Source organism: Balaenoptera physalus (genome assembly GCF_965194825.1).
Source record: "Balaenoptera physalus genome assembly, chromosome: X".
NCBI lineage: Eukaryota > Metazoa > Chordata > Mammalia > Artiodactyla > Balaenopteridae > Balaenoptera > Balaenoptera physalus.
In genome coordinates this window covers 76,857,301-76,870,822 of record NC_138903.1, presented here as the reverse complement: position 1 = coordinate 76,870,822, position 13,522 = coordinate 76,857,301, and the positions used below count along the sequence as shown (strand labels likewise).

General features: G+C 38.4%; 1 protein-coding gene and 1 long non-coding RNA gene across 2 annotated transcripts in view; both read right to left on the bottom strand.

Moving 5' to 3' along the window:
• The window catches only part of LOC309653125, a 701,885-nt gene that overhangs the window by 229,502 nt on the left and 458,861 nt on the right, over nucleotides 1–13,522 (bottom strand). The gene's annotated exons all lie outside the window — the stretch shown is intronic.
• Nucleotides 7,539–12,103, bottom strand: PABPC5 (poly(A) binding protein cytoplasmic 5; the record flags this gene model as incomplete). Its single annotated transcript, XM_082446752.1, is given in 4 exon segments — nucleotides 7,539–7,794; nucleotides 7,796–7,962; nucleotides 7,966–8,727; nucleotides 8,731–12,103. Coding segments are annotated over 4 exon segments (1,344 nt in total). The 5' UTR covers nucleotides 8,890–12,103.

Sequence of the window (13,522 nt, the reverse complement as noted above, 5' to 3'; positions counted from 1 at the left end):
TTCTGAACTATACCTAGCATTAGACAGCTAACAGACAGCCTGAAAGGGTAATAAATATAGCTCTTGAAAGGACTGTTCTGACAGCTGCAAAAATGAGGTTGCACCAATAATACCTAGTAGGCTGCATCTCCAACCATTCCAACTGCAAGTTTTGCAGCAGTTACAGATAAAGAAATCTAAAATCTTTGGCAGGAATATGGTCACTGTGGTAGACATACCCCTAGGAGAATTTCAGTGATTCACTCCTTGTACATGTCTTATGGAACACGATTCACGTGCTTCTTGAATCTATGTCTCTTAGGCTATAGTCCTAAGTTTGGCTAGAAGAAAACTCTTTTCTATTCCTATTATAGATTGTTTATTGATTATTTCCATCAACAGTCACATACTTCTCTCTTCTCCTCACCCCATGATAACTCCAATTCTGCCTCAGATAGTCACCAGGTCTAAGGTGCTTTCTGACGTGCATCAGCTGAATAAAGTCTTTAACTTCTATTCGGGCCAGTTTCACTATTTCTTTTTTCCTTGATGATTTCGTTCTGTGACACAGATCCGGTCTGGATGAACCCCTCCTGCTGAGATTTCACAGTAGGACAGAGTGCACCAAAGAACTCAGGCTTCTTCCCTTCTCTGGGGTCACAGCTGGGTTGAGTGGTGCTGCTTCTCTTGTGCTCCAGTTTTTCCAGCAACACAAAGTTTGCTGTTTTGAATCTTTGAAAGGGTTAACCTATTTTCTTGACTGAAGTCACTGCCTCTGTTTTCCTTTTATCTTTTTGGGATATCTGGCCAAGTGGAGAATTAGATGATTGTCCTAAGGGAGGAAAAAGCCTTTTTCCCTTCTATCTGTAACCTTTTACAGATAGTAGTGTGACTTCAGGGAAGACAATCTTGAACTTAGTGGCCCCTTTCAAGGTGCCTTAAAACAAAAAAGTAAATAAGATAGCTAACTTACAATGAGCAGTTTTCTTTAACTAGTACAAAGAAGCTTAGCAAAGAAACAATTCAAGAGGTTCCAATCTATTGAGGCCTCTCTTAAAACAACTTCAGCCTTCTCCCTCCCCAAAGACCTGCTCCTAATTCTGTTTCTGCCCCTTATAGCGCCACTGCCTTCTGGCCTCCTCCTATTTTGTTCCCTAGCTTCCATTCTGACTTTTTCTCCTCTTCCTTTTCTTTCCCAGCTTTTTTCACCTTTAGAGTAGGACCTTCACTGCCTCCCCTCCAAATATGTGAAAGAATTGGGGGTAGGAGAAAGTCTTTTAAAGGCAATTCCTAAAAGATTCCCCCTAAGATTTACTGTAGAATAATCCAACCTTGTTGACAGCTTAATCTGTTTCTTAACTTTAGACATCGACTAGAAGCCACTTTTAGGAAATACTTGTAACCAAGCAGAACCCTATGGGGCCTTCCAGGGACAGACTCCTCCGCATATCCTCTGCTAGCTCCTCTTTGAAGTACCCAGATAATAGTATCTCATGTATATTTACTGAGTTTTTCAGATGCTAAAAACCACCACCAAATGCAAGAAATTAACTACTTCATGATCATGAGCATGCAGTCTCCAGACCTTCTGGCGTCAAAGGATTGATAATGTTAACCACACTGCTACCTCAACATCAACCAATCAGAGAACTGTGCACAAGCTTATCACATACCCTGTGACCCCCCTCCCTCACCTGGCCTTTAAAAATGCTTTGCTGAAAGCCTTTGGAGAGTTCGGGGTTTAGTGGGACAAGAGCCATCCTTTCTCCTTGTATGGCCCTGCAATAAACCTTTCTCTACTCCAAACTCCAACGTTTCAGTTTGTTTGGCCTCACTGTGCGTCGGGCACATGAACTTGCGTTTGGCATTCACATTAACACTACCATAGGCAATCTTTACCAAAACAAATGCCGTTCTAAAACATAGTGTAGTCTGGCAGACCATACAGCCTGGCATTTTGAGGATAGCATAATAAAAAAGAAAAACACATACCACAAAACTATGGCACTGCAATTTAAAACAGCTTGATAGACACAATACAGGTAAGCAAGGATTCTTGAAGATATTGCAAAGAAAAAGGCTACTGGGTCCACAATTGTCTTTCTTCAGCCAGGAAACAAGCCACACAATAGGCTGCTCAATCAGAAACAAAACAACTCCTCTCTGAGGAAGGCCTCTTCCAGTGACCCAATTGTCTTTGGATCAACAAGGGGAAATAACTACATTAGTAAATAGCCATCCAATCTTGTTATTAGTAGACATTGGAGTCACACTGTCTACCAATAATCTTTCCTAATTTCCCACCACCCTCCTCAGAGCAATAAAAAGGCAAATCCTCTTTGCCTATCTCCCTGAGAATCTTAACTTCTCAATGAGCCTTTGTCCTCAGTCTTCTCACCTTCACTAATTTAATAGGATGGATATTTTCACTTAATTGGGAGCTACTATTAGGTGCACATCCAAAGGACTTTTTCTTGATGTCCCAGATGCTGATAGTCAAATATACCATATTACATGGCTCCACTTGACTACTCTAGACTCTTGTGTCTTCCACCTTAGAATTACCTAAATTTTCTGATTTACTTTTCTTAATACCAAATTTCCTCTGGGCTACCTCATCTGCAGATGTGGGAAAAATAAACACAGAACTTTAATGAGTCAATATAGACCCCACACTGCCTCTCCTTATATTCCCTTGGGTACCCTAAAACCTGAAACATTAGGAGGACTATCCCTTTGATTCCTCACTCCCTGCAGGGGGTGGGTGACCTGAAGTTATTCAACCCCTAATATTATTCAACAAAATCCCACCCATGGATGTCAGTCCTATAAATGCCCTTAGGACAAGGCTCATTCCCTCTTTCCTTTTCTAGACATCAGAGGGCCCTCTTTCCAGTGGACTCTCTCATTGATTGGCCCTCTCACCCTGAGACTTCCCTTACTTTGAAAATTCCTGAAAGAGGAATAAAACTTTGAATTACTTGCAGTCAGTGGCTCCTGTGTGGTGTGTTTTTACATCTGGTATCATTTAATGAAAGAGAAGAGCAAGAGGCAAAGGTGAACTGTAAAACATCCGTAGTTGTCACAACCTTAATCCAGCTGCCTACCTACCTTATTCTCTCTTCCAGAGGAGCGAATTTTTTAACATTAACCCAAGAACATTCCCTGACTTACTCTGATCTCTTCTATAAGACCCAAACTTAGAATTCTTTGTAAATGGGTCACATCTTAAGAGTGAACTAGACTATTTTCAAGCTGGATATGCTTTTACCACTTTCCAAGAGTTTATTGAATCTAATTCCTTTCCTGAAGTCAAATCAGCACAACTAGCTGAACTAGCTTGACTAGATAGAGCCTGTCAGCCAGCAAAGGATCAAAGGGCTAACATATATAGACAGCACATGTGCTTTTGGTGTGTTTCACGATGTTATGGAAGTAACATGATTTCTTAACTGCTGCTGGTGTTCTCATAAAGTACAGTGAGCAAATTTGAGTTTTAATAGTGCCTTGCTTCTCCCTAAAATACTGACTGTACCTAATGTTGAAGCTCATACTAGAGAACAAATCCATAAAGGAAAAGGAAATGTTTCAGCTGACCAGTATGTTAACCAAGTTACTCTTACCCAAGTTCAACTATGTCTACAAATTAAAGATGATTTGGTTAATCCAGGTCATTTTATGAAGTTTTGAGCAAACTGAAATCACAAGTATCAGATTCTGAAAAAAGATGTTTGGAGAAATCTGGGTGTGCCCTCCAATTCGTTGGTTATAGAGATAGCAAATGACCACTTGGCCTCTCCAAACCCTCTGAAATGGAGCTTGGTGAAAATGTGCACACAATGACCCCTCACCATAAAGAAAACTTTAAAACTATTCTGAAACAACATTAATGGGGAAAATTAAATAGTGGAGAAAGGCCTCCAGTGTATGTCACACCTACCAAACTTGTAACTCTGGAAAAAATGGTAAAAGTGGTACATAGGTAGGAACCACAAGGGAGCTTTTGCACATGTTCAGATGGACTTTAAATAACACCCTAACATCACAAAACTTGGAAATGTACTTATTATTGTCTGCCTCTTTTCTAGATGGTAAAAGGCTTTCCAAACTTGCTGAAAGGAAACTGTTGTTATTGTGGCTAAAACTGATTAGATTTTGTTTTTCCCATTTATGGAATCCTTACTTAATTTTCCAGTGAAGAGCTACTCATTTTACTGTGACTATAATTAAGGAATTTTGAAAAGTGTTGGCTCTCCTTACCATCTTTAATCCTCAGGAAAAATTGAAAGAGCTAATGATACTTTGAAATTAAAACTTGCTAAAGTCTCTGAAGACATAAAATTACCTTGGCCTAATCTACTCCCATAGACCCTAACGACAAACACAGATTCTGACCTTATGAATTTGTCACAGGCAGACCAGGGAGATTGGGCACTACACCCCAATTTTAAACTCCATTTTCTTGCAAGCAAATGTGGCCCAATAATGTAAAGGACTAGTGCAATATACTCAGACTTATCAACAGGGTCAAGCCGCCTTTCTAAAGAAGCCACCTTCTGGACTTAAAACCAGGAGACTTAGTTTACTGGAATAAATGTCACCAAAAAGCTGCCCTGGGGTCCCACTGGAAGCACCTCGACCAGGTCCTGCTTATCACTAACAGGGCAGACAAGCTACAAAAAACTAGACCTTTTGTTCTTTGTATCCCAGCTGAAGAGACATACACCTCCGATTAACTCAACTTTTACTTTAACCAGAGTCCCTAAACTGAGGGTTCTCAAAACGTTTCTGAAGCACATGATAGCACAAAGGGGACAGATATTCCATAAAAATTGGAAGAAGCAAATGACATCAGATAGTGAGCAGCTTCTGCACAAAATAATGGAACAAAAACTTGACTCAAATTTAGTATTTCCCTTTTCATCCTAACGTTGAATTTGTACATCTCTAAAATTATCTCCAAGTGCTGATCATAGAAATGCTTCCTATTCTTACTGTATATCTGCTATGTCCTGCCCCTTCTCCTTTCTCCATTCCTCAGCTTCAAAATCTTTGGCTTTTTTTTGGCTGGCATGCTTATGAAGCTAATATCACCTATGATTGTTGCTCCTGCTTACTTTTTCTCATCAGCTCCATCGCTCCTTTACAAATACCAGTTCCCTACCCAAGAAAGTCTTTCTGTCGTTACCACTGCCATTTGACACAGGGTCCCATCCAAACTGAGTCTCCAGTAAATCTCTGAAGTTAGCACATTCTTCCCAGTATACCCTTGAAGAGGGAAAACATGTTTTTCTTGAAAGAAAACATTAAAAAAATCTTCAATCCATGGGCCTAAACTGCTGCAATGATATCTGCCAGGTTACTGACCCAGCTGAAAGGAGTGGATATCGTTGAGTCAGTCCCAATACTAGCTTCACTCTGGCAAGCAACAACAAAAACCTATGAGTTTTTCACCCCACCCCCAGAGTGATTCATATTTTATTTGTGGGTCCAATGCCTATATATATATATATATTTTTTTTTTCCAGCCAGTTGGGCAGGTTGTCATCTCACCCAATCTGTGTTTGGGGGTAAACACACTCCTCTGTAAAACACCCATTCTTACCAGGTGCTAGAGAGATCTACTCGAACAAACTAAAAGACTTGGAATCAATCCAGATAGACTTGTCACTGCTTGGGATGGGTTTTATGCTGGAGCTATTCCTGAAGGAGCAGCCCTATTAACTACTGAAGAAGTTTGACAAAATACCCTATTAAGAAATATGAATTCTATACACATACCCAGAGAACAGTTGAGACACTGGAATAATCCAAGCTTAAAACATGAAACTATATATTTTTAAAATTGTATTTACTATTTTCTCCTTCATTTGTGAGGTAAACATTTCCTTCCTACCATTTAGATAAGTTTACCTGTCAATTCTTCCTGTCTAAGCTGTATTGTTTGCTACCATGTGTGAAATCCTAGTAATAGAGATTTTTGAATGCGACATACCAAGGAAATATAGTTCAAAGCACAACTTCCTTAGTTTTAAAATAATTTGTTAAGAGTACCACTTGTTGAGTGCCATTCATTAGCCTTGTTTCATTAGATGATAAATCTGAGTTATCAAATATCTCATTTCTTTAAAAATCTTTTTAGGTAAACAACTTCCTTATGAAAAGTGTAAAACTATCTTTTATACTGAACAGCAATTTTTACAAGTTGCTAATATGAAATCTGAAACTGTTCTTCATCAGCAAAAATGATGTATTTAACACTTTAAAAGGAAAAAAGAATTAACCTTTACAGATGGAATTATTTTTTTCTGATCTACTTTTCTTGTCTTTGGTCAACAGCATGGATTTAGTATAAGACAGTAACAGTAAAAAGGGAGATTTTGCTCTTTTTAAAAACATTTACATATGATGTAAATGTTATGTAAACATTTAAGTCTCTATTCTTATTCCCTTTCTCTCCAACTCCTTTCCTAAAAAATCTGCCTCATTTTAGGTCAATGCAAAATAGATTTTTTGTATTTCCCTTTGGTATTTTCCATTTTATACTTTAGTATTTGTGAAGCTATTCATGAAATAATCTGGTATTTGTAGCTATTGGGATCTTTCATATTTTTATCTTCTGTTCATTTTTTACTAAATAAGAATTTTAAAATCCAAGTTACATTTCCTTCTGAAATTAATGAGCAATTGATGAGTAAAATCCAGGCACCAAAATTCTGAAATGTAACACACTGGTGTCATTTGTACTGTTTACAGTGAAGAAAAAATATTAAAGTAAAAACTGACAAATTATTTTCTGTGTAATTTTGCCTTACTCTTACTACATCCTTTGAAAATACTGTTTTAATTCTTTTTCTGTCTCTTTTTCTTTTCTTTTTCTATTTTCCTGTTCTTATATTCTGTATTTAAAATGGTAAATAATAAAATACCAATAATTTGCTTGGTAAAGTATAAATTTATTTTTCTTTTAGACCTTTTTTACTCTCATTTTCTCCAATGTTTATGTTTTTCATTGTTTGGAACTTTCTGCAAGCAGGAATTTCATCTTACACAAGTCAAATACTGGGAGTGCTGTTAGTGGCTCTCAGGACAGTATCTTGAGCTTGGTTGGATTGCAGAGTAAAGATGAGTTCATCAATTTTGGCATGTAGAAACTCAGGATATTTGAGCATATAAAGAATTTCAGCATTATCCATCTCCAAAAGTATTCCAGAGATTTCTCCAGAGTTGGGTGAATGGACTGAACCAGAGGAACTAGCTTTTCAGCCAAGATCATCTTCTGAGTACTAGCTGATGCCAATATAGACACATTCAACATATCATGGCCTTGTATACAAACAGGGACAGGCTTTTGGATGGATGCTGGCCTTCCTACTTTAAATTTTAGAGGACTGCAAACACCTGCAACACCTGAAACTTTTTTGAATCTCCGATTTGTACGTGGTCCCGAGGCAGAAGTTTGAGGGTGAACAGCCATGGTCTGGGTTGTTCTGTTGGTGATCTGACAGGCTGACTTGGCTCCCTGCACTTGCAGTGGTCTGGAGGTGCTGAATGATATCTTAGGTGCTGCTGCTGCTGAGTGGATAGAATATCCAATATACTCTGGATGGATGATGTTTGGCCCTGAGCACAGTCTTACAAAGATGTGCACTTCCACATTGAAGCTGAGGAAGAGCAGGCACACAGTTACATGATGATGTTGCTGCTGCCTTGGGAGTGTTGAGTATAGAATAACCTCCATCTTTCAGAGCCACCACTCTCTCCATATAGTTCTTGGTGAGGAGAGCCTGGTGCTCCTCCTTGCTTTGTGCCAGCCACATACAGTGGTTTGGTGATCACAATTTTTCCATTCATTGCCATGACGGCTTTATTAGCTTCCTCAGGAGATGTATTGCTAACAAAGCCAAAGCCTTTGCTGCAGCCTGCCTCCATCATGACCCTGGTACTAGTGATTGTGCCAAAGAGGGAGAATTCTCTTCTCAGTCATTTATTATCAATATCATCTTCAAGATTTTTCACATAAATATTAGCACCCTTGCACCTGGTGAGTTTACCCTGTTTTATTTGCTCAAATTTGTGTTTTAATTCAGACTGTCTCTCAGCTTTGTTCTGTGCTCTACCAACATAAACTTGATTTCCATTAAGGACTTTTCCATTCATTCCTTCAATGGTTTTCTGGGCTTTTTCAAAATTCTCAAAACTCACAAATCCAAAGCTTTTGGATTTTCCATTTTCATCAGTCATAACTCTCACACTTAATACAGAACCAAACTCACCTAAAACCTCTTTAAGACATTCATCATCTATAGCATCTCCAAAATTCTTAATGTAGACATTGGTAAATATGTTTGCTTGAGCTCTGAGTTCTGCTTCCCTTTCTTTGCGAGGTTTAAACTGCCCAGCAAAAACTCGGCTACCTTTCAGCAGAATCCTATTCATTTTTGCAATGGCTCTTCTAGCGGCTTCTGACTTCTCAAAATGCACAAATCCAAAACCCCTTGATCCATTTTCATCGGTTACTACTTTACAAAAAATAATGTTTCCAAAGACGGAAAATGTATCATAAAGGGACTTGTCATCAATAGACTTGGCAAGATTTTTGATGAATATATTGCCCACTCCACTCTTACAAAGTGATGGGTCATGCTGGGACCACGTAATACGCAGCGGCTTGCCATTGATAATACCAAAGTTCATAGTGTCCAGAGTCCACTCGGTATCAGTCCGCAGCAAGAAGTTCACATGCGCCTAGCCCAGGAAGCGGCGAGTAACCAGGTCACGGCAGGCCCTAAGGGACAGGATCGGCCCGGCGGTGCTGAATTTCTCATACATCATTGCCTCGTTCACTTCGGGATGCAGGTCTCCAAGGTACAGTGAGGACGTTTCAAAGTGTGGAACCAAAGCACTCATCTTAAGTTAGATCTTGAGTGAGATCTCAGCTAGGCGCTAGGACTCGGCCTCTCTCAGTGGGAAACATTCAATCAAAAGAGGTCAGGGGCTTCCCTGGTGGTGCAATGGTTAAGAATCCGCCTGCCAATGCAGGGGATACGGGTTCCAAACCTGGTCCGGGAAGAGCCCACATGCCCCAGAGCAACTAACCCCGTGCACCACAACTACAGAGCCTGCACTCTAGAGCCTGCGAGCCACAACTACTGAGCCCGGGTGTCACAACTACTGAAGCCCGCGTGCCTAGAGCCCATGCTCCGCAACAAGAGAAGCCACTGCAATGAGAAGCCTGCGCACCGCAACAGAGTAGCCCCTGCTCGCCACAACTAGAGATAGCCCGCGTGCAGCAACGAAGACCAAATGCAGCCAAAAATAGAACATAAACAAATAAAATAAATAAATTTATAAAAAAAAAATAGGTCATGAGTGCTCTGCTGGGCCGCTGCCGCTGTCGCAGAGGGACTGCAGCCAGAGGGCCGCCAGCGCGCGGCCAGCTGAAACTGAACTGTGGGATTCTGGCGAGCCACGAGCAACACCTCTAAATACCCTGAGTGTCCGATTGTGATGCAACTTGTGCTTGTTTGACGTCATGTGAGTAGGCGCCACTCACGGAGGGGAGGTCACCAAAACTAGAAGTTACTTGGCTTCGCCACTTAGGCGCCCAGGGCAGCAGCCCTGACTGCTCTGCGGGCTGCTTGGAGGCAAGAAAGTAAGTCTCCAGGCAGGGAAAAGTAGGGGCTTCAATGGTCCTGTTTTTTTTTTCCTGGCTTCCTTTACTTTTTCTTATCCCTAACTTCTCCCTTGCCTTCTCCGCTTCTCTCCTCCCCTCTGCTCCTCCCCTCCTCCCCCTCCCCCCCTTCGCGCATATGTGTGTGTGTGTGTGTGTGTGTGTGTGTGTGTGTGAGAGAGAGACACTGTGTGTTTGTGTTTTCTCTTTAAGGCTTTTGGGGGCGTGTCGGGAAGGGAGGGGCGATGTTAAAATTCTCAATGTGGACTCACTGCTCTAACAGCTTGGGTTTAAAGGTTTTTAAAAAATATTTTAAAATCTGTGTGTTTAACTGTAATTGAAGAAAATTCAGAGTTCACTATTTCCTGTGATAGCATCACATTTCTTTAGGCATGTTACTGCTTATCTTTGGTATTAAAATTTTATTTTAAAATAAATGCCAGCCGCTTAAACCTTAGGTTTTCTTGCATGTCTGAGGTAGGAAGATCTTCAGGGCTAATAAAATCTTCAAGAATTGAAATATCAGTAGGAAAATATAATGTTTAAAGCAAAGTGAAAGAACACCTTATTATTGGTCTCTCTTGAATTGACTGATGGAAATTTGCTGATGTACTATTACTTTTTCACATATAAAAATTAGTAAGAGAGAATTAGGGGGCTCTAAGGAGAATTGAGGTGAATTCTCCAAACTACTCACTGACCATCCTGTTTGGGGAATCCCCATACCATTTGTGTCAAAGGTGAACGGACCTTGGACCCAAGTTTAGGAAATTAGCAATAACTCCCTAATTCCCTAGTAATTCCCCAAACTCTAAAAAGGAATTATGTTTTCTTCTGGTTGCTTCTGAATATAACCTCCATGTGACAAAGTAGAGATTTTTGTCTCACTATATAGCTCTTTCTGTGTTTTGTCATATTCTAAAAGGTTCATGTAAAAGAGTTTTTGCAGATTATCTGTAGGTCAGAGCAGTAAACTAAAACAAACATTGAGTGACTTGAGTTTATTAATTCTTTTCGTCTACACAATAACCTTATGAAGTTGATATTTTCATTGCCATTTTATACATAGAGAAACTGAGTACAGGAATGTTAAGTAACTTGACCAGATTGTGCAGCTAGTAAGTGTTGAAACTAGGCTTTGAACCCAGTCTGGCATTCATATTTTGTTTCTACCCCACAATGCCTTCCTATAATAGGGAAAAGGTTTTTCTTTTCTCTTTATATGACCTATCACTATACATTTCAAATAGATTTAAACCTCTGTGGGACTTGAAAAGATAGTACCACAGATACTGAAAGAAATCTAAGGTTCTAAGATAATCTAGAGTTCATTAACAACTACTAATGTACTTGGCACTGTCTAAAACTTTGAAACTGTTTTCAAATATATCTATTATATATGGTTGAGCAGATTATTCACACTTCAATTCTAGGACATTTGTTAAGATCAGATGTTTTCTCATCAATTGTACAGCTGCTGAACTTTGAGTTTTTCAAACTTCCAAACACATTGAATACTTGTGGCAAGATGCTATACCTTCTGTATTTAAGCTAAATATGTATGGGTACTTTGTATATTTTAATATTAGATTTAGCTCTATTGTCTTCTTAAAATTAATATTGTCTCAAAATGAACTTAAAGTTTAAAAAAATCTACTTTATAATATTTCACAGTAAGCTCTCATTCTTGGTCATTTTCTATGCCAAGGTAATACCCTTGTTTATAGTTGTTTATACTGTGATTATCCATGTAGCTATATTATCAATAAGGTTTAGCAGTGTAATGAAAAATGAACTGTGACCTAATGGTATTGTTTCAATTTTCATTAAGAGTTGTAGAAACACATTCATGAATAATAGTAGTGGCACTACTATCACTTAGCAGAGAAATTTAAGCTAGTATGCTCCATATAATGTCACCCACAACACTAAACTTTGACTAAGGTTTAGGAATGTGGTTAGCAAAAACACACTGCAGATTTTAATATGTTAAGGATCATTAACTTCATTGTGTCAATTTGTTAAAGTGCCAAGTAATGATTTTACAAATAATTAGACTTTAACAGGCAGAAACTAATTTATGTTCTTGCTTTTATGATGCATGTAATGATAGATGTACTATCAGGAAAGCTGTTATTTTTAGGTACACAACATCTCTTAATGTCCTAAATAAAATGAAATATTACATGTCAGTAACTGATCAGTGACTGTATAAAATACATTAGCGGCTTTTCTTCTTTGAGCTGCTTTTAATCGATGTTCATTCATCATGGCTTAGAAAGATGGAATGTTTTCAGGCCATTCTTATTGGAAAATGGCAGTGAACCTTTAAAGTCAAAAGTACAAGACAATAGTTTCAGATTAATAAAATTGTTTTTATAATGGTTGAGATTTATATACATTTGGGTTGGTCCCTCCTCCTCTCCTCTAAATAGGTTCCTTAAAAACAAATTTGGAAAAGGTATCGGGTTTTTTACCTATGCATTTTTGTAATATCGTGGCCTAATGAGGAGAAACCTCTTTGGATTTTTGTTTTGTTTTGTTTTGTTTTTTATAATTTTCTTCTGGACTGCTCTGTGCTGTGGCTATCAATTTTTATATGTTGCAAACAAATTTCTATAAAAGGATTGAAATTAATGAAGTTCCAGGCCTTATGTGTGATAAGTTCCAAAATGAGGAAAATAATTGAATAACAAGCTCTCAAATCTTTATACTGAGAAGGACTAGTTAATAGTTTTAATTAGAAAAGACTAATCGTTAAAATACATTTATACATTTTTAGTTCACAATTTAAGCTAAAGTTATATAATTTAATGTAGCTTTTTTTTTTTTTTTAGGGATATAAAGATTCTTTCAAGTTCAGAATGTGAATGAGCACCACTGAATTAGATAAGATTGTTCTGGAGAAGTAGTCAGGTCTGCTGGGCTGGAAGCCAGAAATACAATTTCCTGGTTCTCCTCTAACTTTTAGAGGCAGTCTTTTATCCTCTTTGTGCCTGTGGTAAGGAAGTTATTAGAATGAGTGAGAATACTGAGGTATTGTCAAGTTTCTTAAGGCTAAATGGAGACGAATGGTGGCACAACTTCGTTACTTTACAGGTGGTACTGCAGCTCTCTTTTTTCCCCAAAGGCAATTTGACAAAGCAAGGGTTATTAAAATTAATATCCTCATATGACATGAAATCTTCACTTAAGATTTTTATATTCATATTACTATGAATTGCAAGTTTCTCAGATATTTTTTCAAAATTGTCAGCAAGTTGATATTTTTGATTCAATAAACATTTATTAAAATATTAACTTTTTATTCTAAATTTTAGGACAAAATTAGGGGACTCCTCTCCTTCAGGAGTCAGTGGGTGAAATGTTCACAACCAAGGCAGATATTAGTCAGAAAATTTTTTCAGTAGATTCTCTCTACTTTCTACCAAAGGCAAGATGAAGAAATGAACAGATATTACCTGAATGGGTTTCTTGGCCCTTCAATAGTAAAGTTTCTCTTACTGTTGAACTTCATATTAGTCAGAGTTTTACAGAGAAACAGAACCAATATGATGTGAATGCTATGTATAGAGAGGGTGGTTGGTTAGACAGTGAGAGTGATTTATTTTAAGGAATTGGCTAGTGTGTGATTGTGGGGCTCTGAAGTCCAAATTTTGCAGGGCAGGCATGCAGGCTGGTGACACAGGGAAGTGCTGATGTTGCAAGAGTTGAAGGCAGTCTGGAGGCAGAATTTCTTGCTTCTTCAGGGGCCTCAGTCTTTTTCTCTTAAGACTTTGAACTGATTGGATGAGGTCCACTCCCATTATGTAGAATAATCTGCTTCATTCAAAGTCTGCTGATTTAAATGTTACTTTTATCTAAAAAATA